The 26,381-nt window shown below is 30.9% G+C and overlaps 2 protein-coding genes across 2 annotated transcripts in view; one reads left to right on the top strand and one right to left on the bottom strand.

The window, feature by feature from the left end:
- Positions 1 to 12,682, top strand: part of Cog7 (conserved oligomeric Golgi complex subunit 7) — a 52,090-nt gene extending 39,408 nt beyond the window's left edge. Inside the window, exons 11-14 of the mRNA XM_075366754.1 lie at positions 4,231 to 4,507; positions 10,015 to 10,220; positions 10,958 to 11,192; positions 12,397 to 12,682. Coding sequence (XP_075222869.1) covers positions 4,231 to 4,507; positions 10,015 to 10,220; positions 10,958 to 11,192; positions 12,397 to 12,566 — 888 coding nt within the window. The 3' untranslated portion in view covers positions 12,567 to 12,682. The remainder of the gene's footprint in view (positions 1 to 4,230; positions 4,508 to 10,014; positions 10,221 to 10,957; positions 11,193 to 12,396) is intronic.
- Positions 12,683 to 15,286: 2,604 nt separating this feature from the next.
- FBXO11 (F-box protein 11) overlaps positions 15,287 to 26,381 on the bottom strand; it is a 78,613-nt gene continuing 67,518 nt past the window's right edge. The window contains exon 13 of the mRNA XM_075366751.1: positions 15,287 to 16,357. The gene's annotated coding sequence lies outside the window, so the exon portion shown is untranslated. The remainder of the gene's footprint in view (positions 16,358 to 26,381) is intronic.

Raw genomic sequence — 26,381 nt, 5'->3', positions numbered from 1 at the left:
ACATATTAACTATATAGCAAGTGCTATTAGTACTATTAGCATCAATGGTGTTGTAAAGTTGGGAATCAGAGCCTAATGAAAACTAACAAAATATTTTTGCTTAGTCATCATATTTTGTCTATTTATATCAGCAATGTTATATTGTTGACTTTTATAAAAGCTATCTTCACAGTATTGAGTTGCTTATAGTTTTTTTATCAGACTGCGAAAATCTTTTACAGAGACGTTTAAAATTATATAAAAAGTCACCATTGGGAATAAAGGAATCTTACAGACAAGATGGAAAAATTTAAAGTGATTGAAATGCCAACCAATCCATTTAGGTTTGTCAACAACCAAAACTGATTAGATTGTTTTAAAATTTAGTGAAGTTGATTGTAAACATATTTTAGCTTCACACGAGGTGAACATTATATTTAGTTAATAAGAATCAAATATCATTTAATATAAATTAATTGGTACTAATCATTATCATCTTCAGTTTCTTTTAATCCAAGTTTCCTTGGATTGGGTCTTTTTGTGAATTTTTCTACCTGCCTCAATCTACAAACCATCTATCTTTTATCACACTTACTACACCTCTCTCTTGTGTACTTCCTCCATCAATGTATTTTTTTTTCATTCAATGTAATTTTTTCATCAATGTAATTTTTTCATTCTTGGTCTACCCATTCGTCCTTCTGCCTGTTTCCTCTGCATGCAGCATCCTGTTTAGTAATCTTTCTTTCCTCATCCATCCTTTCAATATGCCCAAATCCACCTGAGCTTTGATCTTCCAATTGACTCAACAGAGTTTCCCAATTTCAGTTCCTCTCTAATCAAACTGCTCCTACTCTATCCCTTCTTATCTTCCCTAGCATGCTTCTCTTAAATTTCATTTGTGCTGCCTATACTCAATCCTCCATCTGTCTGCTACTTGTCCAGGTTTCTGCCATGTAGATAAGAATTGGCACAAAGTAGGCTTTGTGTAACTCTTTTCAAAGATACCTCCTTGTTCAAGACCAGAGTTCTTATACTCTGACAAAATCCACTTGCCTTTTGTACTCATGTACTTATTTCTTTAATCATCTTCCCATCCTCAGAAAAAAGTGTTTTCAGATGAAACCTTTTTTTTCTGTCTTGCACAACCACTTTACTCTTCTCAACACTAAACTGCATTCCATATTTCTGAATTTCTTCACTCCATACATTTGTTGCACACTATATCCCTTTCAGACTCCCTCCCGCATTCCATATTTCTGAATTTCTTCACTCCATACATTTGTTGCACACTATTACCCTTTCAGACTCCCTCCCTATATAACCAGGTCATCTGCAAATAACAAGTTGCTCGTACCGTCTACTATTTCCTTTAACTTGCGTTTTTTTAAAGATTCCCTCCATAGTTATTATAAACAAAAGTGAAGATATCACACTACCTTGTCTCAACCCATTCACTCTCTCAAACCAATCTGACCTCCCCAGCTTTGTCCTGATACAACTCTGGCTCCCCTCACTCACAGCTTTAACTATCTGTATGTCCACGTTTCTTTATTCTAGCACCTGCCCCACAACTCTCCTATCCACATTATTTTATGCCTTTTCTATGTCCAGAAATACTATACTAATTTCTTATTATAATCCCACCTCTCACTCACTTGTCTCAGCACTAATATTGCCACTGTTAATATCTTGTCCCCATTTTTTATATTGGGATTATTATTCCCTTTTTCCAGTCTTTTGTAATCGCCTTCATTTTTCATATACTAAATATACATATATACTACATATGCTAGTGTATTTTCCATACACTAAAGTATACACCTTCATTTTCCATATGCAACAGTCTGTACAGCCACTGCACACCACATACTCCTTCACAATCTCAGTGCTTACCTCATCAATTTCTGGTGCTTTGCCTCCTTTCATTCTCATAAAGCATCCTTTATCTCCTTCATCATTATGTAACACCCCTCTTCTCATATCCCAGACCTGTCCTTTTCCTTCCTTCTTTCTCCCAATCATTTTGGATTGAGGAATTCACTAAAATATTCTTTCCATCCACAAAGTATTTCTTTCTCCTTTACCATTACGTGACCTAGATTATGCTTAATGAACTATGTATCTTTTCTCCCTTTTCTTTTACTTTTAATGACCAAAAAACATTTTCTTATTCCCTTGTGAGTCTTTTTCCAGCTTTTTTGTGAACTCTTTCTAACATTTACTCTTCTTTCTGCATACAAGTTTGTTGCATTCCTTTTTTGCTTTCCTGTATTTATTCCTGTCTCATTCTTATGGCTTTGTCTCCATATCTTCCATGCTACCTTCCTTTCAACTGCTGTCCTTACATCATCACTCCACCACTTGGTTTATTTTCCCACTGGTTCTACAATATACCCACTTTATTATTCCCACCATGGCCTTCTTAAAGCACCCCCACTCTTATTTCTCCCTAAAGCACCATCTCTTTTATTTTTCCCTTTGGTAATCATTCCTTATCCCTCCTTCAAACTTTACCCTTATCAGTTTTCTTTTAACTTGCACAATTTAATTTTTTTCTCATGACCTTCACACTGGGAAGTTTTCTAAATCTAAGCATAGCCATTACTACCCTATGGTCTCCAACACTGTTTCTTCACTCACCACCCTCACATCCATCAGTTGTTTCTTTATCTCTCTCTCTCTCTCTCTTTCTCTCTCTCTCTCTCTGCACTAACACAGTCAATTACTGATTTTGTATTTTACTTATCCTCTATGCAATTTTCTAGTTTCTCTAAGAACTGTTCTATATTTTCTTCATCACATTGCACCTGTGGTGTATATGCTTATAAGATATCTCGGGTGTTACCTCCAGTCTTTTGCCTGAATGTTATGATTCTATCATCAATTGCCTCCACCCTCTCTGTGCACTCCTATATCTCCTTACCCACAATAAAGCCAACTCCATTTTTTGTCTCTTGGCCACTATTCCAATACAGAGTGTATCCTTTCTCCCTTTTCACTTCCATTTAGTTTCACTTAAAACCAAAATCTTTATTCATTTTTCTTTCATACAATCTACCAGTTCCTCTATGCGCCCAGTGAGAGACATAATATTTGCTGTTCCTATCCACATATCATTTTTCCCTCTTTGTAACCAGTAGCTCAATTTTCATATTCTTCCTGATACATCCAAAATCACATGTTGTTTGCAGGGAATGCCCTATCCTTTTCCTATCTACTTTACAAACCTTTATTTTAGGCTCGTATATGATGAGGTTGCCACTCTAAGTGTGGATGGAAATTTTGTAGCATGAAAAATGACATACCTGACTAGGAATCAAACCCGTGACCTTTAGAATAAAGAGTGAAAGTGATGCTATCACTTCACTAGTGAAGTTGGCATTATTATTGTTTTGTTATATGTTATTATTATTGTAATGTGTATTATTATATTGTTTATTATTGATGTGTTGTAGTATTATAAATGTAATTACTATTTGCAAGATAATTAGAATTAATTAATTTCAGTATAGTAATTAGCATGTATAATTATACTGCAATTTTTATGTTTTGTTATATACTTGATTTTATCTTTTCTCTATCAATGTTATTTTAAGTTTCATCTTGTTTATAATTGTGATTTTAGTTTTGCCTTAACGCTATATATATATATTTTTTATATAGCTACAACATTTTTATTGTAATTAATATTTTATGGGCTTGTTAAATGAAAGAAAGGACCATTTAGATTAGGCATGTCTGAATAAAGGAACTGTTCAAATAGTAGTGTTTACATTAGAGAGGATAAGACAAAGATAGATTACGTTCTAAGGTAATAACGGTATTTTATTGAATTGACATCACAAACTAAGAATAAATGTCATTAAATTTTTACTTCATATCTTTTATTTTCATTATGCTAATTCTTGAGTTATTAACATCTGGTTATTAAAATGTACAGTTGTCCATTATTATATTTGCTCTTGATTTGTCCATTCTTAGTAGCATTATTTCCCATAGTTACCTATAATAGCATTACTATTTATTGCTCATAGAAGTCTTAAAAAATATTAAGCTTTATTATTTATCTGAAGATATTACAAAAGTTATTGTAATGTATTGTGGGATTATAAATGTGATTGTTATTTGCAATATAATTAATTAATATGATTTAGTAATTATCATATATAATTACTGCAATTTTTTAACTTTTTAAACTTAGATAAACTTGATGGAAGATAAATTAAATATATATTTTGATTGTTACAGATTTATTTTAGTACCTATTTGGAACAATATTGTACAGTATTACAGCAATTGGAGCATAGTAAGTCAGAACATGACAACTGGAATCTATTCCAAATGTGTTTGACACTTTTACAAACTGCTGGTGATTTATTAAGCGAGATAAAACGCTTGGATGAAAATATTATTCAGAATATACTTGAATGCAGTAGAAAACAAACTCTTATTGAATTTATTCCAGTACTTCTTTTATCATCTGCTCAACAAGAATTGAGGGATCTGATTCATTCAGTACAAGAAGGTAAAAGATTATTTTGAATGATGAATAATAGTTCTGCCTGCAGACTTTACACTCAAGCTGAATTTTTATTTAGTTATTTATTTATCGACAGTCAAAATGTTACTCAGTAACATACAGTACTTGTAAATGTTACTGAGTAACATTTACATTTAATTTATTTTTATAATGATAAGATAAATGATAAAAACTATAAGACTTCTGCTGGGAATTGAACTCAGGAACAGTTGAATGAGAAATCCCAACATGCTAACAAATGCATTAACTAGCTGGTCAAATAAATTCATGAATTACAGATTGTTTCAGATCTTAATAATTTGTGTAAAAATTCTTCTGATTTGAATTTATTTTAATGATTTAAAAGTAAATAACTAAAGATTATTTGATTATTGTTTGTTAATTTTTGGAAAAAGTAGTATCTAACAAGTAAATTAGTTTTTATATTAATATAGTATTTAATCATTTATTCTCAATTTGTGATCTTCTTTGTTTTTTGTTTAAATAGGAATGGCATTAAATTGCATGAGGATTGTCTGAAAAGTTTTGAGCCTGACGTAGAAAGACTTTTTTGTCAAATATAGTTTTTTTCAGCAAAGTCTCCTTTCAAGTCGATACACTTTTTCCAGTGATCCCTAACCTCTTCAACCCTTCCAAATAGTATCTGGCACCTTTCTCCACAAAATAGGTGTTTATGTATGCAATAACCTCCTCGTCGGATGAACCTCTTTCCTCCAAATAAAGCGTTAAGGTTAGGAAACAAGAAAAAGTTGCTTGGGCCAGATCTGGTGAATACAGTGAGTGGTCAACCAATTCAAAGTGCAGTTTGTGAATTTTAGCCATGGCGACTGTCAAAGTGTGAGTGGGCGCATTGTCCTGATGGAAAAGCACTTTCTTCTTCTTCAATTGTGGTCGTAATTGTTGCAATTTCTGTCTTTAGCTTGTCAAGTAATGATGCGTAATACTGTCCCATTATTGCTCTACCTTTTTGAAGATAATCAATAAAAAAAATTTTGTTACTATCCCAAAAAGCAGTCGCCATCACCTTCCTGGCCGATGGAATTGTCTTCGTTTTTTTTTGGAGTAGGTTCACTTTTTGCAGTCCACTGTTTTGACTTGTTTCATTTCAGGAGTATAGTGGTAGATCCATGTTTCATCTACAGTTATGAAGATGCAAAACATCTGACTCATTTTGCTTAAACTGCTTTAGAAGGGCCTTGAAAATGTTCATTTGAATGCATTTTTGATCCAAAGTGAGCAAACGCGACCCCAACACGCAGATAGCTTATACATATCCAATTCTCCAGTTAATATATGACAAATACATTCTTTCAGTATACCTGTAGCTCTGCTATCTCTCTAATCTTAATTCATCGATCATCCAGTACCATTTGGTGAACTTTTCGATAATATCGGTAGTGGTTGCAGTTTTTGGCCATCCCAAACGCTCATCATCAACGAATATGGTATTATCATGTTTAAATTCAGCTGCCATCTTTTCATGGTGGCAAATGATAGGACAGAGTCCCTGTAAACAGCGTCCAACTTGGTTTTAATTTGCATAGGTGTATTGCCTTTCAAATGCAAGTATTTAATCACGGCACAATGTTCAATTTTTCCATTTTCACAAAAACACTCACAATCACTTTCTTAACGATTAACAAACAACAACTGAGCATCCAAAATAGCTGAAATTTTAGTGAGTACCTTTAAATGCATACATGAATACATTCCCTAACTTTTGTTGACAAGTGCTGCCATCTTCACGTTAAGGGTCAAAACTTTTCAGGCAACCCTCGTATTATCTGTTTTTCTGTCTGCCTACATAAAAAGACTTTTATTTCTCATTCATCCTTTCATGTATCTGCAATTCTTTTTTGTATGTATGCTGAATTTTTGGTAGTAAACTAGCCTGTTAATTATCCAATTTTACTTTATCGCTTGATAATCCTAAACTTTTTTTTTAGCTTTTGTCAATATTGTTTTAAAATTACAGTTTTTCTAAAGGTGCGGTGTTTTCTAAAGGTATAGAAACAATATATATATAATTCATAAATTCTCAGAGTATTTGCAATTAATAATACACTTAGTATGTTACATGCACAGAATATGTATAGTATATAGAATAGGTTTTGATTAAGATGATAAGGTGTATTCTTTATAACCTGATGGTTCCACAGCCATGGATTTATAGAAATGGAAGCTGATAATTCCAAATATTACTTGACATGGTAAATATTTTTAAAAAAACCTGTTTTTCTTAGGTCAATTATTTACTTCAGTATACTCATTTGCTATTTATAGAATCTGTATAAATAAAGTAATAAAGATTACTGTGTTGCTGCTTTATACTTACTGTACTTGTTAATAAATTAATCAAGTTTTGTGTGAAGGGTTAAAAGTACTTGTTTTTTCATTATTTACTTGTTTTCATGTGGTTTTTTAAGATGCAATAAATGTTGAAAAATAAAAATTATGAAAATTAGTGGAATTGATTAGAAACTGATAAAATCTGTAACACTTAGCACAGAATATCTCTAATGCTGTTTAGGTTTTGTATAACAGCTCTTTGGGAGCATTTAGTGGTGAAGCCAGCCTTTAACCTGATGAGTATGTACATGTTAGCACTTCTTTTGCTCAGTTGCAAGGATTAGTCTACCTTAATTGTAAACTAACCAATCAGTATTTAATTGCTTCTAGGTGGAAGTCCGTAATTTCAAGGGTTATACCTGATAACATCATAATCATTATATAAGTAATTAATATGTTGAGGCAGGTCTTTTGCACCATGTCTACCTTGAATTCTATTCTGTTCCCAGCTAAACTTTTTGTGATCTCTTTGGACTTATTTCCTTTAGATTGTCTGTAATTTCTGATATTTTTTGAATTTTTATCTTTAAATATTCTGCTGGATCCTTCTAACAAACAGAAAGATGATTTTAATCAATCCTTCTCATTTCATTATGATATTCAATTGTTCCTATTCTCAGTCGTTCTGGTTAAGATCTTGTTATTGTTTAAGGTATTTTTGTTCACTCTCATCATTATGTCTTCATTTTATAATCTTTCTCCATTTAATTTTTTATGATTCTCTCTATGCCTATATCTCAAATGCCTGAATGCTTCTTTTTTCCTTTATCTTAGTGTTCATAATTCAGTCCATGTTGAAGAGATTCCAAACATAACTCAATCCCATTTTTTTAATATAATAATTGTTGGTTTTTATTAAATTCCTCTTTAGCCATTTATTATTATTATTATTATTATAATTTTATTTTGATGTATGAATATCTGTTAAGACAAATAAATAACTTTATATAATGCAGAAAAATTAATAATTAAAAACATTTTTATAATGTACAGCAGAATAAAGGTTTAAGATTTTAAGAAAATGAGATAAAGACAGAATTAATTTTAATCAGCAATTAAAAATAATTGCTGATTCTTATGCTGTTTAATTTATATGCTGCTGTCTGATATGCTGTGTTTTATTATATATTATGCTGTCTGCCATTCTTGACTTTTATGCTGTTTAATTTATATATGGAAGAATAAAATAAAAATTTGAGAGCCAAATTCCAGTCAAGGAAAAATGTAAAGACTCACTAATGATATTATTTCTTGGACTGAAAAAGTAATGAATTAGAAGAAATGAATGGTATGGATCTGTTCTCAGGTGAAAAATTCAATTTGAAAGCAAACTAGGATAGAAGATGATAAAGTGGGACAAAAAGGGAATTATGGAGGGTGTAATATTAAGGTTTGAGAACAAAATAGAGCCACTTCTTTTGCACTCTTGCAACCATCTCCATATCAAATTATACATCCATTGGAAACGGTCCCCAAAAATGTTACTTCTTTAACCACTGTTAAAACTTCCATATTATTACCTTTTTGCAGTTCCTTCTTTCATTTTCTTCGTACTATATTATTATCACAAAATTTTTAATTTCAGTTTCATATTGCATGTAGTAAGAGTGAAATATCACTGTAATTTTGTCACACTTTTTGAATATAGATACAAAGGTACGTACACCTTTTTCCAATCGTCTGAAGTAGTTTTTTCTCTCCAAATAGTTTTAAAATTCCTGTAACATACTGAGTACTATTAATTCCAGTTGACTTCAGCAGTTCTTGAGGTGTATTTCATTATTAACGAGTATAGCACCTTCCTTTGAATATTTTATTGCATTTTCTATCTTTTTCTTTGTATATCCTCCTTTGCCATCTGTCTCCACTTTCCCTTGATTGTGCTTCTATTCTGATTCTTTTGGGTTGAGAAGATAACTATTTTATTAATTCATAGATAATTTTTTTTTTACCGATTTTATTTATTGGTGATTTGTGAAAGGAAAATTTGAATCAAGAACATTAAAAGCAATAACAAGTAAATATTTTTCAATTAAAAAAAAAAAAAAATTTTAATAGAAAATACGAATAAAATTTTTAATGTTCAGAAATAAACATGTTAATGATTAATAAATAAATAGAAATGTTAGGTATTGAGCATACCATACTTTAGCTAGCATAGGTAATCTAGCTGATGCTAACTTTGCATAGCATTGACCAAATTAATTTCACAACAGCTGCTAGAACATCTCTGGTTCATTTTTTTCTACTAGGAAGAACCAAACTGTCATCTTACCTATCACTGACCATTATGATAATCCAGCACTTATCAGAATCAGGTAGGTTATTTAATTAAAAAGAGTAATGCTGCAATGTGGCACTGAAAATAATGTATATATATATAATTGTTACCACATATATGCTTAAGTTAATATCGTTGGACTACATCAGTCGCAGCTCCAATAAAAGAGCATGCATGAGAGTGAATTTTTAATTCATTGTTGACTACCACCTGGAGAAGACCAAGAAGAAGAAGTTCACTGGCTGTCTCAACGTGGGACCTCCCGGCGGATGCCAACATCCTAGCCGGAGTAGCAGGCCTGCCAAGGGAGTTGCTGGATGCAGTGCTACCTCCCACTCCAGCTCGCTGGGCTTCAATCGCCCTGGCTGGCAGACTCAGCAGCAGGAGCTGGCCCAGTGTGAGATCGCTTGGGTAGAATCGCCTAGGCGAAAGACGACTGACGCCGACCCAACACTGCAGGATTGTGGGGGCCACCACTGCCACACTGTAGTGGGGACCCAACTGCCGCTGAGGGGAAGTCCAGTCTAATTTCAATGGACGAGTCGCAACTCCCTGACTTTGCTGGAGACCAGCTTTCGAACCCAACAGCCTTCTCAGAGCTAATGCAAAAAACGGCCCTTTTCAGGGCTACCACAAGGCTATTAGTTACAATGAGCTGTCAAAGCCAATCGACAACAACAACAGCCCTTCTCACGGCTATTACGAGGTTATTAAGTGCCACATGCCGTCGAAACCATTCGGCGACAATATATAATAGCTATGCAATTATTGCTTTTGTTCAAATAAGTGAGTGTATGGTATTGATAAGATTTTAAAAATTCTGTCTAAAATCATTTGTTTAAATTTTGTTTGTTTCGTGCAGGTAGTGTTAGTAGTTTATTGGAATCAGTAATTCTGTCTGTGGAGAAGCTTTGTCGTGAAGTTCATTATACTACATATAAAGTAATATTTAATCCTGTTTCTGTACAATTGGATTCTGCATCTTCTGCATGGACTGCACTGCAGAATTCAGCATTCAGTCAGGATTTACCTGATTACAGTTATGCTCCTCATGAGTATATTACTCAGGTATTTGAAACTTTTAAATAAAACATTTTATATATGCAACACATTTAATGGTTACTTAAAGTACAAAAGGTTCTGATAAGAATCACAACATTTGGTGGTGTTCAGTAACTTTTTTTAATGGAATAAGAAAGTTAAGTTTATTTTACAAGTGTTCAGAAAATGTGTAAATTTTGTTACCTGTTCTGTTTCTGTACAAGCACAGTTCATAGTTAAGCAGATCATGATTAATTCTGTTTCTGTCCATGTTTGGTGAGCAATGCATCACTGATCGTACACTCTAAATCAGCGTTTTTTTACGGCCAAGAAAACGAAAACCAGAAGCATGAAATCTAGACTTCATGGTGGTCAGGAAATACAGTAATTAAACAATTGTTATTGAACATATTTGATGTCTTTAAGTTAATGATTGCTGTTGCTTTATCCTGTCGATACACTACTTTGATTTGAGTGCTTGTGTAACCAATATATTTCGGTATAAATTTTACAAATTTATTATACCAAAACTGTTTTCAAGTATAATAGACAAAAACCACAAGAAATTATTGTTGATCAGTAATTAAGTTAGTAATAAAAGTAAATTAATTGAAATAAAAATAAATGAGTAACCCATCTTATTTTGTACATTCTTCTTAAATTATTCTATTGTAAACACAGCTATGTAACAAAGAAAATTGTGATTGTAATAAAATTTGTTATTGTCTAGTCAGTATTTATAGTTTTGTCATTTTTATTTGTAGGTGGGTGAATATTTAATGACTTTGCCACAACATCTTGAACCTTTCCTTCTTCGAGAAAATACATTGTTGATTGGAGCACTTCAGGTTCAGGCATCTGAAGGGAGAGAAGGTGAAGGTTTTGCTGATCTTCTTCTTGGTATGGTCGCTAGGGGAACTTGTCAAATGTATCTTGATCACATATTAGCAGTTCATGAACTTACAAGTGCTGCAAGTAAACAGTTGGCAACTGACATTGGTAAGTGAAATAGAGATGTGGGGTTAGCTAATAATTTGTAATTTTCTTGTATTTAAAAAATAGTGAAAAGTGGAATGTTGTATAGTTATAAGCATTGCTTAATGCTGGTATATTAATTTAATTGGTTAGATGTTTACATTATGACCGCAGAATTATTCAAGGCCACTTGATGAAATAGATATATTTTTGAAAGTAAAATATTTGTTTACTTAAAATATTTTTAATTCTAATCTGCAGTTTACAGAGTAGTGCACTTTTAATCCCTCTCCCTCTCTCATGTTAGCAGCTTTTGGAAATTAAACAAAAATCTTTATAATATTTTTTTATCTTCATGATAAACGTTATTCAAATTTCATAGACACCCACATTTTTAAATTTCTGTTAAGAACTGTTTATAAAAACATTTTGATTTGATAGCTGATTTTGTGTTAAAAGACATGATGTTTTTCCAGAATAATCACTGATTCTCTGAAATTTGATAGGATAAATATAGAAGTCTGTACTTCTATTTAATAAAATAAAATTTTATTTAAATAAAATAACGCCAATAAAACAAGTTTGTAAAACTTGTTTTATTGGCGTTAGAGAGTTCAGGATATTGAATATTCCAAAAATGGCTGTAAAAACTGTTTTCCTTTAACTATAATGCAGTTCTTGCTCTTTAAACAGGTTTTCAATAAAATGATACAAAAAAAGAACTGGCCTTAATTTGCTGAATATTATATTTTTACTTGAAATTTTATTTGAATTCAACTCGTATTAAGAAGTTTCACAGAGTCTTCTTTGGAAAAGATTGTGTCTCACACAAGCAGAAAGATCATCAACCTATAAATATTTTTACAATTGTTCTTGAAAATTTTTCATTTAATTGTTTTCTGAAGATTTTTGTTTCTGATTAAGAAACAACTTAATGCCACCTGAGTTAATAAATTCACGGATCAAAATTTTGTAATTGGTTGGCTGAGAGGTGTGGAAATTACAAAATTAGGTAATGAGCAAAATTGCTTTAGTTTTATTTGAAACTCAAAACCATATTTTTGAAAATGTTACAAAAATTTTCATTTCTGAAAAAAATGTGTTTTTTATTTTGTATGTATAAATTTGTTAACAGATTTTCAGCTGCTAGGGTTAATTATCTTTAACTTGAAGATCACTTTATATTCTACCAAGCTTGTAACATTATTTTGAAAATTTTGTTTTACAGATTACTTGGGCAATGTTTTGGAAGATTTAGGTTTTGAGTTATCAGAATCCCTGAAACAGATATCTACGCTTCTAAGAATAACTCCAGAAAACTACCATGAACAAAGTAAAGGATGTCAACCACGACTTGTTGCAGCTGTACGACAAATGAGGAATATCACTTCAACATAAGATAAAGATAAAGAGACTATCTCTTTTATGATATATACAGCATATTTATTTTATAAACAAATATACATATAACATAAGTACATTATCTGTTAAATAATAAAATATCTTTATATACATTTTTGTAGCATTTAATTTAAAAAAATAACATTGCTTACTTTTCCTCAGTAAATCTGAATCAATAACATATGAATAATATAGATTTCTTTCATATTCACAACTGGTCATTTGACACAAGTCTGTGTTGTTGAGGAATGATAGTAAAATTTCAAGTTGCTGAAGTAATAAAGCTTTTATGTTGTGTTTGGAGTAGGACCACACACTGTCATGGGAAGCAACACTTTGTGAGCACTACCAAGCCTGTTATCGCAGATCACCTGCTGCTGCATTCTCATCGACTATGAAGGCCCTAACTAATCAAGAGAGAGTTTTAAACTCAGCTTTTGTCTTCACTGCCACGCTTCTTCAGACATTTGAGTTCACTCTCTGTCCTACTTTGTAGCCCTCACAACTATTTATGAGACCAGATATGCAGTCTGGTTATACAGTCCCATGCCTTGCTCTAACACTGAAGAATACTAATTAATAATGTGACAAAAAGCTTTAATCTGATAATATCAAATAGCTCATATAGTGTTGATCGGTGGCAATTTTGACGTACAACTGGCCCAGATACATCACTTAATTACATTATCAAAGTAACTGTAGAAACTCCTTTCACAAATGTCTTTTAACTAATTAAACCTCCAATCTGGTCTTCTTTCAGGAGCAATGTCAATGCCTTCGCCCTTCCACATTGCAGCTCCATCACAGAGTTCCCTAACACTAATTTAATTAACTTACCTCCAGTCTGGTTTGCTCTCGGAAGTAAGGCTTTTACCCTTCCACACCCAGCTCCATCACAGAGGAAACAGAAATAGGCTTTTGGCATCAAGTCCTGATCAGTTTAGATGTTTAATCTAAAGATCAGTTTAGATCTTGGCAAATAAACCTCCCAAGCAGGTCTTAGCTACAGTGGTAGGCTGCCACTATAACTATTACATCTAATCCCTTCAGTGATTCTGCAGGGCCAGAAACTTAAGAAACCCAACAACTAAGCTCTATTCTCTACAAGTTTCCCAAGTGACTTACACAAAGTCAGAGATCCAGACTTAATCCTCTCAAGTTCCCTAAAAATTCTAGTACATTCAGCCTGGAGGGCAAACATGAACCACATTGTCATTGACTCTGCAGTTTAGGCATAGGCTTGAACCAATCAAGCCAACTTGTCCTAAAAGCATCACATCCAGACAGAAATTGTATTATATGCTGATTGGGGAAAACCCATTTAGCAACTCATAAACTTTTAACTTTTAGGAAAATACCATGCATGTAACGACCTTCAGAAGACTCATTCCATCTAACCTGCCAAGATTGAAATCTTTGTTCCTCAATTTCTTGCATGGGCTCAGAGGTGAATTGACATAATCTTTTAGTATTATAGAGTAACTGACTCTCAGTAGCAAGGATGTCAATTGGTTTAACAATGGCAATAATAAAGACTGCCTCGCACAAGACAGTCCTGTAATACTGTTGACTGGCAACAGTAGAAGATGCAGGGCTCTCAACAAAATGTCCCTATAATATTACATAAGATGTAATATATTTACATCAGATGAGCTCAAGTGGGTGGAGCAAATAGTATTATAGACTTATAAACATCTTTCTTAAAAACACATAAGGTTCTAAAAATTCAAAAACCAATTGGGATGGACAATATAAAAAAGAAAAGCAACACATGCTTTCTTTGTTGCATCAATCGCTTTGTACTATTTTATCAGATTGAACGAATGTATTTGTAACAAAACCATAATTATTATTGGTGACTGCTTATGTATTTACTGTGTGCTGTAGTCACTGGTTCATTTTCAGTTTGAATTCAACTTTAAATAGACCTAGTGCTCCACATTTTTTTTTTACTCAGACTATAAGAATTCTTATTAACACAGAAAAATAGAATCTGATAACTGTTTGTGGATTCAGGGTGCTCGCTGTAGGAAGTAGTTAGTTCCTGCTCTAAATCCCTCAGGAGATTTGGGCATTTTTATTACTCAACTTTAAGATAATCAGAAAAAAACACAGAACCATACATAACTTTTTTTTTAAAGTGAGATAAACTACTACTCTTTTGTAGTGAATATGGTAATTATGCTAATAATAAATGTAATTTACTTCTTATAGTTAATTGTAGTTACCAATATTTGCATTAATTCACTTGTACATAAAATTTGCAAATATAATTGCTAGTAATTTAGGAGATTCTATTGTTTTCATTCAACTGGTAATATTGTTTACTGTTGTAAAATTATTTGTCTTAAGTTGAATTTGCAGAATATCAGACAAATCCTTATCAATAATATTAGTGCAAAAAAAGAATTAAATTATTTTCATTTTTATTGATAAGTTGATTTTTTCAAAATTTAATATACTAGGTGTTGTTCTCCCTTACTCTTTTCTACAATTATTAATTTTGAGAATCATGGCCACTGCCATATCTATTTTAGCTGTAATTTTCAATTTAATTACATTTTTTTTTTGAAATGACTGCACTATGGCCACATGAAATATCCATATAAATTTCTGAAAAAAATTATGGTGAAAACCATGCATCTCTTTAGAGTACTGAATGAGGGTGCTTCTTTGGATAATTGAGCTAAAACAAAATTATACTTAAAAACAATTAATTCCTGAAAATTGATTTTTGTTTTTATTAAAATCTTTTAAACTAAATTGACAATGTTCAATTCTACAATAACATTAAACGTTGAATTTAGCCACATACAATTAAATACATTAATACCATTTGGCAAGTAACCATTACAATACAGTTTTTTTGCCTTTCGATTATGATCTTGAAGTCATCTTAAAGCATTCACTGTTGACCCTGATTAAATCATTCTCCTCTGTTATTGATGTAGCATCAATGCGTGCAACAGTTTACTGCATCAAGGCTTCATTATAACATCTTTTATGCAATCAGCCAAATATGATAATATAATAGCATCTTGAGGAACTTTATGGATCTTCACATGGAAGACATCTGGATCCAATAAAATAGTTGACAATTATTAAGCTCTGAATAAAGAGTTTTTTTCTTTCTTGATCCCTAAATATCAAATGTTTTCTGTAATAACAGAAGCAGCCCTCTTTATAAATCCATTCGCTAAATTTTATTGCTTCAGCTTTTTTAAAGTAGTTTACCTTCCCATATGAACTACTGATGGGAAGATTGTATAATTAGATGGTATGAGCCAAGGGTGGCAAAGTTTCTGCTATCCTTTAGCTTGCACCAAGTACCAATGCTACTTGAGATAACAATTTTGGATAATGTGATTAGCATTTTGTGGCCTAAATATTCATTAATATTTCCTTGAAACTAGAATTCTCTGTTCCTGTCTAACATGGTTACAATAAAAACATAGCATTCAAAAGCAGTAGTAGGTTGAAACTTCATTCATTGATAAAATCTACAGGAGTTGTGTGTTTGTTCATATTAAGGAAGGAAATAATGCCAGTGTGCTCATCCATCACCTTGAAGAATTCCTAAAAGGTGAAACCATTTTCAAGCAGGATGAGAACCATCTCATTTCATAAAGAGGAGCAGAATTCTTAGATGCTGAATTTCTAGAAAGATAGATAGGTCTAAGAGGGTCAGTGGAATGTCCAGCACATTTCCCAGGCCTTATGCCACTGAACCTTTTCTTGTGTAGGCATTTAAAGGTCTCTGCTTACAAAACTCCTGCACCGGATATTACCTGAAAAGAGGTTATATTGTTTAGAAGTTGGAATGTTCTATTTTCAGCACTTGTATTTAAACAAGACAACAATATTTTCAGTAACAAACTAATTAAAAATTTCCAACTTGTAACTATTCTGCAAAAATTATTAAGAACGGTTTTGATTTCAGAAAAGCAAAGTTTTTTTTTATTTTTACCTTATTTATTTATTGTTAGTCAAAATCTAGGTATTGACAATTAATAAATAAGCAACACATCCCTCATTCAGAAGGCTTTTTAAAGGCTAATATCTTGAAAACGAATACAGTTATTAATATGCAATTTTCACCATTGGTTTTTTCATCAAATTTTATCTGAAAATAATGTGTCATTCAACAGTAGAACTTCTTTAAAAAAATAGGCAAAGATAGCAGCCAAAATTTTAGAATGGGTTACAAAATAGTATTTATTTCTAAAGTAAATATGGATTTACTTAGGATTCTCAGAATTACCAATTGTTGAAAAAATAATGGGAAGAATTTCCATTGTAGCAACTATATATAGAAATTTATACACGTTTTTATGTAATGAAAATACTTAACCCATGTTGACATTTTAGGATAAAAAATTTGTAAATGCAAACTTGTGTTTCTTATTCAAATTCATTAGATTATAATGTTTTATTAAAATTCTCCCTTGATTAATATTTTTAAATTCTTCTTTGATTAATATTTTTTCAATTTTTTAAAAACTGAATGTGGAAGTTTCACCAAAAGGCAAAATTTTATCATTTAAAAACACTTTTTTCCTTAAATTGTATATTTAAAATTGGTTCTGATTAAGGAACCACAACTAAATTACATTAAAAAAAAGCATGTGAATAGGAGTTTCTAGTGAATACCATCAATAAAGTGTATATACGCAAATAAACATATATATAAACTACATATTCATAAAAAAATTATATAAACAAACACACTTGCATTGTGTTCATCGAGAGATCACAATAGTCTAGTGAAAAAACAAAAAAAAATCCACAACATTATTAAAAAATATATAGATATAAACAAATTAGTAGCACAATAAGTTCACGAAAAGAAATAGAAGGGTGCTAGGCTCCTTACTACGGCTTAGTAAAGATGTTTATCACGTGCCTGATACCAAACCAATTCAAGTGTCACTCAGATATCCAAAGTCCAATACGTATTGTCATTTCAGTCGCCAAGCATCGTTGTCTGAAAGATTAACTGCAAGAAAGTTCACATGACTCTCTAATTACTTCAATATCTTAAACCGAACCCTTTGATCTCATCATGAACACAAGGCAATCCAAGATGTCATGAATTTCCACATTCTAAGTAAACCTCTGCAATGGATCTCGCCAACTTGTTCTGTAAACATATAATCTCAACGTTTCTTTTGCACATTGTGTCCCATATCTGTATGCCATAAGTCCAAACCTGTTTTAGAATCGCTTTGTACATCAAAAGTTTATTGGACAACAGGTGCAAGTTCCTACCTAACAACCAATAAAGCTTCTTATACTTTGTGTTATTTCCTTTTCTCTTTCATGTAGAACTACTTCCACATTAAACGACAATTAAGGTGGAGTCTAAGGTATCAAACCTGGTCCAAAGTGCAGGATGACGACCCCGTCCAGGTGGACTTCGGGGCAGTCACCCTTCTCAAGACAAAAGTAATATGACGACTTATTCAGATTTATTTTTATCCTCCATCAGGTCTAACACTGATTGTAGCCATGATGAGGCAAGTGCAGGTCCTCGTTAACAGCCAGTATCGATCATCTGCAAATGAGGCAACAGTGACATCATCCAGAGCTGGAAGATCCACAGTAGAAATTCTGTACAGGACTGGTCCTAAACACAGAGCCTTATGGAATCCCTGATTTGATAACTCACCATTGCATCTGATCTGGGAGAAGCGTTCATAGAGATAGTTCTGTAAGACCAGGTAGAATGGTTGAGGAAGGCTGCATTTCAACTTATGGAACAGACCAGACAGTCAGGCCTGCTGCACATTTAAGAAAGCCACCGAGCAGAAGCTCCTTTCTTCCACGCACTGTGTGTAATGATTCTGTGCGATTGCTCAAAGGTAGAATGTCCCTCTCTGATCAATTCAAATAATTTTTTCCTGTTCCAACATTAGTGAAGCCTTCAAAAATACAGTTTCTTAAATACCTTCGACAGATTTGGCAGGAGGCTTATTGGTTTGTAGGAAGACACATCGTGCAAAGGTTTTCCTGCCTTCGGAATCATGATTACTTGAGACACTTTCCATTCTGAAGGATATTGAAGAATCTGTAATGTACTTCATGGCCTTGAACAAGAGCATGATTAACATCTTTTGAGTAATAGGTCAAAATGTGGAGCTCTCCTTGAGCATTGCCCCTGTTTGATTACCTGTAAAACACCTTCCTAATCACAAACCTTAAAGGCACTGTGCTGTCCAAGAAATCAAATATTTCCTTATCATCAAGACACTCTCCGTCATGTGGACAAAATGTCTTGCTAAGATGTGCAGCAAACAGGTCCGCTTTTTGTCTGTTGCTCCTAATCATCATGTGCTTTCAATGAAGTGACGGTTTAGATTGCTGAAGATCCCTTGTGCTTTTCACAGAGTGAATTAATCTCTTTCCAAGTGGGAAAGATTCTACATATAATTTCTGAATCTCATTTCTATAGTACTCAGCTGTCTTTTCAACCTTCGTACAGCTCTTTTTAGGGATGTTCTGTTCTCCCATCTCCTGTAGCATTGCCACTTCTTCCTGAATTGCCTCTTTATATTAATAAGATCCATAATCTATCTCGGGTAGTCTTTCCTCCTCTCAGATATTGATCTCCAGGCTTCCTCTTGCATGATTGGTGTGAAATAGTACATGGCATAATCGACATCATCAGAACAATTTCAATGGTACAACTAGCTCAATGGAACTTATTCCACTAGTTCCTCTGCAGTCCTATTCCGATATGAGTTCCAGTCCATTAAGTTATGGTGAAGGATAGGTGACTTTTTATATCACTGTCTTACTTAAGGGAGTGGTCTGAAAACTATTTCAAACTGAGGTGTATAGAGACGACATTCCCGAAATGATGCAAAAGTCTAGTAAGTCCAGTGTTTTAGTTGGGTCTGTAGGCCAGCAAGAAGGTTGTAATCCTAACCACATTGAAAAGTAAATTGAGAATGCAATTTCTTAAGGTTCTACCTCGAGTGGTTGCAAGCTGGGACCCCCCCCATACACACAGTCCCCCCAGTGGTAAATCAGGAACCTAAGGTAGCAAAGAATTATGAGAACAATTCATTTGTTATTACACGATGTACATCGTAGATAATGTAATGGGCCCCAGCCAGTCCATGATTTCAACTGTGGTCATCTTAATCTGAACTGAGCTGAACGCGGGTAGCTGGTAATGCCTCAAGGAGCTTTTAACCAACACTGCAATCTGCCATGTGTCAGGTCATCTGGATGATTTGTTGTATATAGGGAGAAACTACAAATCAGAAGGTAATTTTGGTCAGTGAAATGCGTTTCCAATGTAAGAATGATATCTTAACGATTCTGATGCTCCATGTAATGATAAGCTTATTAGGCTTCCTATTTGGTTGGCTGCAATGTCTATATTGGAGGACAGCTTCTCCATAGTATCCCTACAGCTATGCCCAACCACCGAAGCATACTACGGTTTGGGGAGATTACTGAAATCTACACCCAAATTCCTTGCCTCATTTGTGATAACCTAACTAGAAATGCGTAAAAAAAAAAAAAGGCAAAAAGGAAATAACAGAATTAGTCATACTAAAAAATGAATAATATCTTTATAATGTGTATATTTATAAGATGTATATAAATGTGTGTATGTATGTATATATATATAAATACACACACAAACATACATGGCATACATACATATGTATACATTATTTATATATAATAATATTTATATTATATAGCACAAGTGCATCACTACAAACGTAACCACAATTGACATTATAAACTAAGTTAACTATTACTAAGCTGTGAATAATTTACAATAAACAATATTACTTTTACAGAGTAATCAATCTCCTCCTATTTTACTATTTTTCGTTTGTTGCTCATTAAAAAATTATTAAGTTTATAAAACTAAAACATCATAAATGAAATAAAAATTTTAGTTTTTAAAACCATAACTTGATTCGGTTAATATTCAACATATGCTAAATATTTATGAGGAAATACTAATTCAAATTAAGCAGTATGTTAAATAAACATTAAACAACTTTTAAAAAAAATAAAAACTAATCTATTTCATGGTTTTGTTTTTCTAATTAGGCTATTACTTATTTTTGTAAGACATTATATATCACAATAAAATATATTCTAAGAACCTATGGAAGAACTATCTGAATTAACATAAATAACAAGTAATAATAAAAATAGAACCCTAATAGTGCTACATTAATACTGCAATAATATACACAATCATCTTAGTAAAATTAACAGAAATTAATATTAGGATAATTAAACATAATTCTGTATATTTTTTTACTTTTTATGGCACTCTAATAATGTGTCAGAGTGTCATTTTTCATAATGTAATTTTATATATCCCATAAAATTTTATGCTATTACAATAATTTGACCTTCAATTTGTAGTAATTGAAAAAAATAATTTGACCAATGACTTTATGAGTGACCAATAGATTACTCTCTTCTAAACCTTGAGATGCCTAAAAATATCTATTCATAACAAATTGTCAAATAAAAATAAAACAATGAGCTATTCATACATAAGTTGATTGACTAAACAACAATTTTAAATATAAGCATGGCAAATAAAGAAGCTGAGCAATAATACTCAATTTCATTACATTTATGTATATCACTCGCCTACCAAAATTTACAACCATTTAATACTATTTTACTTGTGAAACTAAAAATTACTTCTCCATTAGAACAGAAAGTTTTGTATATTAAAAAGAGTATTTATCTAAACATAAATGTAACTATGTAATAACTTTAGTTTTTTTAAATAAGTTTAAAACAGTGAATTTTTTTTTAAATTTCACTTTCATTACAATTCGTATTTAGCGTTTACTGTTTTACCAAAATTGGTAAAATCATGAAATGTAATACGAGGTATTTACCTCGTATTCCATTTCATGATTTTTGTTCAAGTTTTATTTTGCGTTAATAATAGTTGATTACAACTAAATAAGTTATAAAACAAAAAGTACTCAAAAAAAAATTACTTATTTCTATTTTTAAATAATCATCATCAGTAGGTATTAAGAAATTACTAACACAGATAAAAAACCCTAAAAAATGAGTTTTCTATCAGCATTTATAGAATAAAATAAAAACATAAACGTAATTGCTGAAAAAAGAGTCAATATCATAACCAATGCTTATTTAAGCTGATCAATAATTATTTCTATTCTATAAAAACAGTTAGAAAATTATTGTTTTTAGAGTTTTATAACTATTGTTTAATAATTTTAGTTATAGTTTCCTTAATTTTTTTCATTTTCTTATCTTATGGCCTAGGACTTTGGTATATGATCTAGGATTTTCATAGGCAATAATACTCCCAATTGCATTCTTATCTGATCTTACGCTATACTGAGCAATCACATGTTCCAATGCTTTATGTTATTTGCACTATTCTAATAAATCTGAACGATTCTCAACAGTGATTATTCAAACAAGTAAAGTTAAGTGTATAGAAATTTTATAAATATTATCAATAATGTGGAAAAACTGAACTCATAATTTTATTTAAAAATTATGAGTTCAGTTTTTCATCCTCAATATTTTTTTGGGAGGGGGTATATGGATAATATAATTCTAAAATTCTTGTAATTCTTCATAATTAAAATACATACACAAACAGAATTTTTAATACTGAGAAATCTTTGTATGACTGCATTTTATAATTTACTGTTGGATATTAAAGAGTTTGGTTAATAATTTTTCCCTTTGCACCTACCTGTACTTTGGTAGTTTTGATAAAGATTACACAAATACAGGAAAGCAAAGTGTATGAAAAAAATACATTAAAATACATAAGTGATACCTGTAAACATAAAAAAATTACAATTAAAAAAGTCCTTTAACATAAATTTACTTTTAGTCTTGGGAAACATGATAAACTATCTAATTTAGTCTTACTAGTTTTTGGGATGATCATTCCTCCCCTTTTCTTTGAAAGGTAATATGGAAGTTAGGTCAGAATCAACCAATCTGAGGATAGAAAATATTGCAGCAGCTGCTTGTTTGATGTCAGAATTACCTTAAGATTATTCAGAAATTCAGTTTACCTGAACTGGGGTTTGTTTAAAGGTTCCAATTAACACTGGACTGTCCATCAAGCAATGATGGATTTTTTGTTAAAAGAAGATACGTAAAAGAAAAATTTAAAAACTACTCTTCCAAAAAAAAGTTAAGATTGTAAATACAATAAAAAAGTTACAAATGTTGAATGAATTTAAAATATAGCTATCAGGGAGGAAACATGGAAATGATTATATCAAAACTGCTTTGAAAGTCCATGTCAGTCAGCAATTGCCCTTTGCAAACTCATCACTGGTTATGTGTTTATTGGTACTGATAAGAAGTTACAATTTAAATTAATTTGAAATTGAACTATGTAGAAATGATAAAGATTGGCTGAAAATCTCAATAATAAATGTAGAGTATTAAACAGTGAAGTCGCACAAATTTTAATATACTAAAAAATATGATGGCTATTAGTTTTAATACCATTATTTTTACACAGTTCATATGTACATAATTTAGTTTAGTTTGGATAATTTCGTCAATGGTTTTTTTGGTAATTGTATTCCAATTAACTGTATTATTTGGCTATGGTACAGGAAAGATTACTATTATTAGACAATAGACTCGATTGCAATCTGGCTTTTGTCCAAATTTGATGGAAAAAGCTCAGAAAATCATAAAACATTACTCCAATTAAAAGATGAAATTTTATAGAAAAAGAATTACATAAGAGCAACAGTAATATAATTCATGTAGCAGCAGTAAAGCTACAATTAACTTATCTTATTTATAATGTTTTAAAAAAAAAAGAAATGTAAAAGTTGTTAAAATTATTATAATTTGTCAGAGTAACAAGATCAGAAAATAAGTAAGGGAAAGGAGCATTGCAGTATAGAGAAGAGTGAAAAAAGTATTTCCCTTACTTTCTTAACATGAATTTAAGAAGCAATATTGGCCTTAAAAAGGGACCTTTGATAACAAAGATCATAGGAATTTCAGCAAAACTTTTCACTGAAATTATAAGCAAGTTGAAAGGATTCAAATACAATCTGCAAAAAAGTAAGAATGAAACAAAAGTAATGAAATTATGATTGAAAGGAAACAGAAATTATAACCATAATTCTTCAGAATTTTGTTATCTACATAGTAAAATTAAGCAGGACAGCCAAATTAAATTATCACAATAGAACTTGAACACATGTAAGAGCTTTTATGCACAACGAAAATCTGCAATGTGAAACATTTTATGAATTAAGAAAAATATCTGTATATGTAGTAGTAGTGATTTGTCATCAGAAATATGGTCTACAGGGGAAATCAGTATAAAAAAATTTGTTTTTGCAATGAAGTATTACAGGAAAATTATGAAAATTAGCTGAGCAATAGGAATACAAAGTGAAGGTATTCTGAGATGGAACGAAGAAATGTACGGCAAAATTTTATAAAATAATTGAATTTGGCATCAGAGGAGTGTTAAGAGGGTGTAAAAAGAGTGCAAAAAGCAAAAATTAGAAATTATACAACATTAAAATATGAAACAATTGAAAAAGGAAGTACGTTGAAGCTATGAAATGTACAAGTCTATCAAACTTACTGATAAAAAAAATAAAAGTGCTTTTTTTTGTAGTTGAAAATTGCATGTTTTAATTGTGTATTATTATGAAATTATTTTAAATATGACAACAATAAACATTATTTAAAGTACTCTACATTTTACATGACCACAAACCCCATGTAAAAATCTAGAGCTATGTTACAATCAGTTTTTTTATGGTCATTGCTGGTATTATCATTCATTCATTAGATAAACAGGAACTCTCTCTTTTAATTATATGGCCTCTTAAAACAATTGCCATCAATTCTCTTTTAGGCCAATCTTTCACAATCTTCAAACAAATATTTGTTTCCTGTCTGTTTTGCTCATTATTATTTCATTAAAATTATTTATATAAATTTTTTCTACCTAATGTTTTATAAATTTTGTTTTCTGTTATAAATTGGCTAGTATATAGAATGTTAATTGAATGAATGGCTATAATAATGTTTGCTGTCATTGCAATTTTCTTTTTTAATGATTTTTCTAGTGATTTTTAAATTGATGAACTTCTGCAACATTAACGTAGCAGAAAATTATACAGTTATTTTTAATCTCTTAATTTGACACTACTACCAGCAAGTTTAATTTTACCAATTAATAATTATTATTTCTCTTCTTAATCTAAATCAGTATCTTTTTTTCTTAAATATAAACATCGATGAAAAAGTTGATTTGTGCATCATGTAAACAATAATTTAATTCTTGATTGAGTTTGGACAACTGGCATTCACATTCTACTGTTTTTATAAATAATAGTTCATTTTAGAGTTTAATTACTTGTCTAACAGAAATATGCTCAATTATTAAGATATTCTTATCTAAAAATAGATAATATGCCAATATTTTTCTGAGAATTTAATTCAGAACTGGTACACGTGGATAAATATGGTTTGTCATTTTAGTAGTATGAAATCTTTAAAAATTTTACATTATAAAATTTCAGTTTTATTACAGGTAAATTTTTTTGCAAAAGTTATTTTTTTTTACATTTCTAAAGATAAAAAATTTATTTTTACAAATATAAATATTAAATATATTTATACATATTATTTTTCACCAAGACAATATATATGTTTTTTTTATTAGCAACCAAAAAATGAGTTTTTAAAATTAGTATTATTAATCTTATATATATATATATATATATACATAATAATGAATTATTCAGGAAACTATATTTCTTTATTGAACTGTATAATTACCAATCATACATAAAGATAATGTTATAAATCCTAAGCTTTTTCAAGTGCAAACATATTGTTCAGTTCATTGGATATCTAATGAAATTCTAAAATTATTAGTGCATGTTAGTTCTTTAAAAAACTTTGGTTTTACAAGCCAAATGCAGAGCTTTATTTATATTTCTATAATTTACTAGTATACCCAGTTGAGAAAATTCTATAAAATTTATTATACAAATGTAAAATAATTGTGAGGCAATTGTAATCACTTTTATAAGTCTTGGCAGAGAATATATATATAAACAGAATACATGTGATTTTTAAAATATAATTTTTGGGTGGATATAGAGATGTGAAAACAAAGTAATGTTAACAAATGTATAATTTGTTTGGTATGAGCTAATCCAAGATTGCCCACACTAAAATTATTAAAAACTATTGTCAGTCTTGCCTAGGCTCAAAATGAACTATCCTACATTAAGTTGCCTAATTGCAAATTTACAGACTTGACAAAAATAATAGGTGGTTCATTAATTTATGATTGACTTTAAATTTGTTTTTCCCCCTTTAGGACATGTATTTCAACTTGCCCTTAAACTATTTATTACGGTACATCTAAACTGTTCAGGTAAATGATTTTTTTTTAAAATGTAGGTGTTCTGCAATTTTCAAGAATTTTTTACTTACATTAACATATTTGATAAACTTTTAGAATAATTTTTTATTTGGATTAGTTTTTGAAAATATTATTCACTTTAAAAACTGGCATATTTTCCTTTCTCATACACATTAATTAATAACACTGTTTTCTTTCATGTTATTAAGTGATTTATTTCTGGATGGGTTCATGTCATTTTAAAGGTTCTTGTTTTTAATTTTATTTATAAAAAAACCAACAGATCTATTTTTTGAATAATTTTTTAAAGGTTTTATCTATTGCTTATTATATTGTTCTGATGGATGTTTAGTTAGATTAAAAATTTATAAGATATAGCCTGTGAAATATAC

Source organism: Lycorma delicatula, chromosome 5 (assembly GCF_047948215.1).
Source record: "Lycorma delicatula isolate Av1 chromosome 5, ASM4794821v1, whole genome shotgun sequence".
In the NCBI taxonomy this organism is placed as follows: Eukaryota; Metazoa; Arthropoda; class Insecta; order Hemiptera; family Fulgoridae; genus Lycorma; species Lycorma delicatula.
The sequence above is the reverse complement of the archived record's forward strand: the minus strand, read 5'-3'. Positions and strand labels throughout refer to the sequence as shown.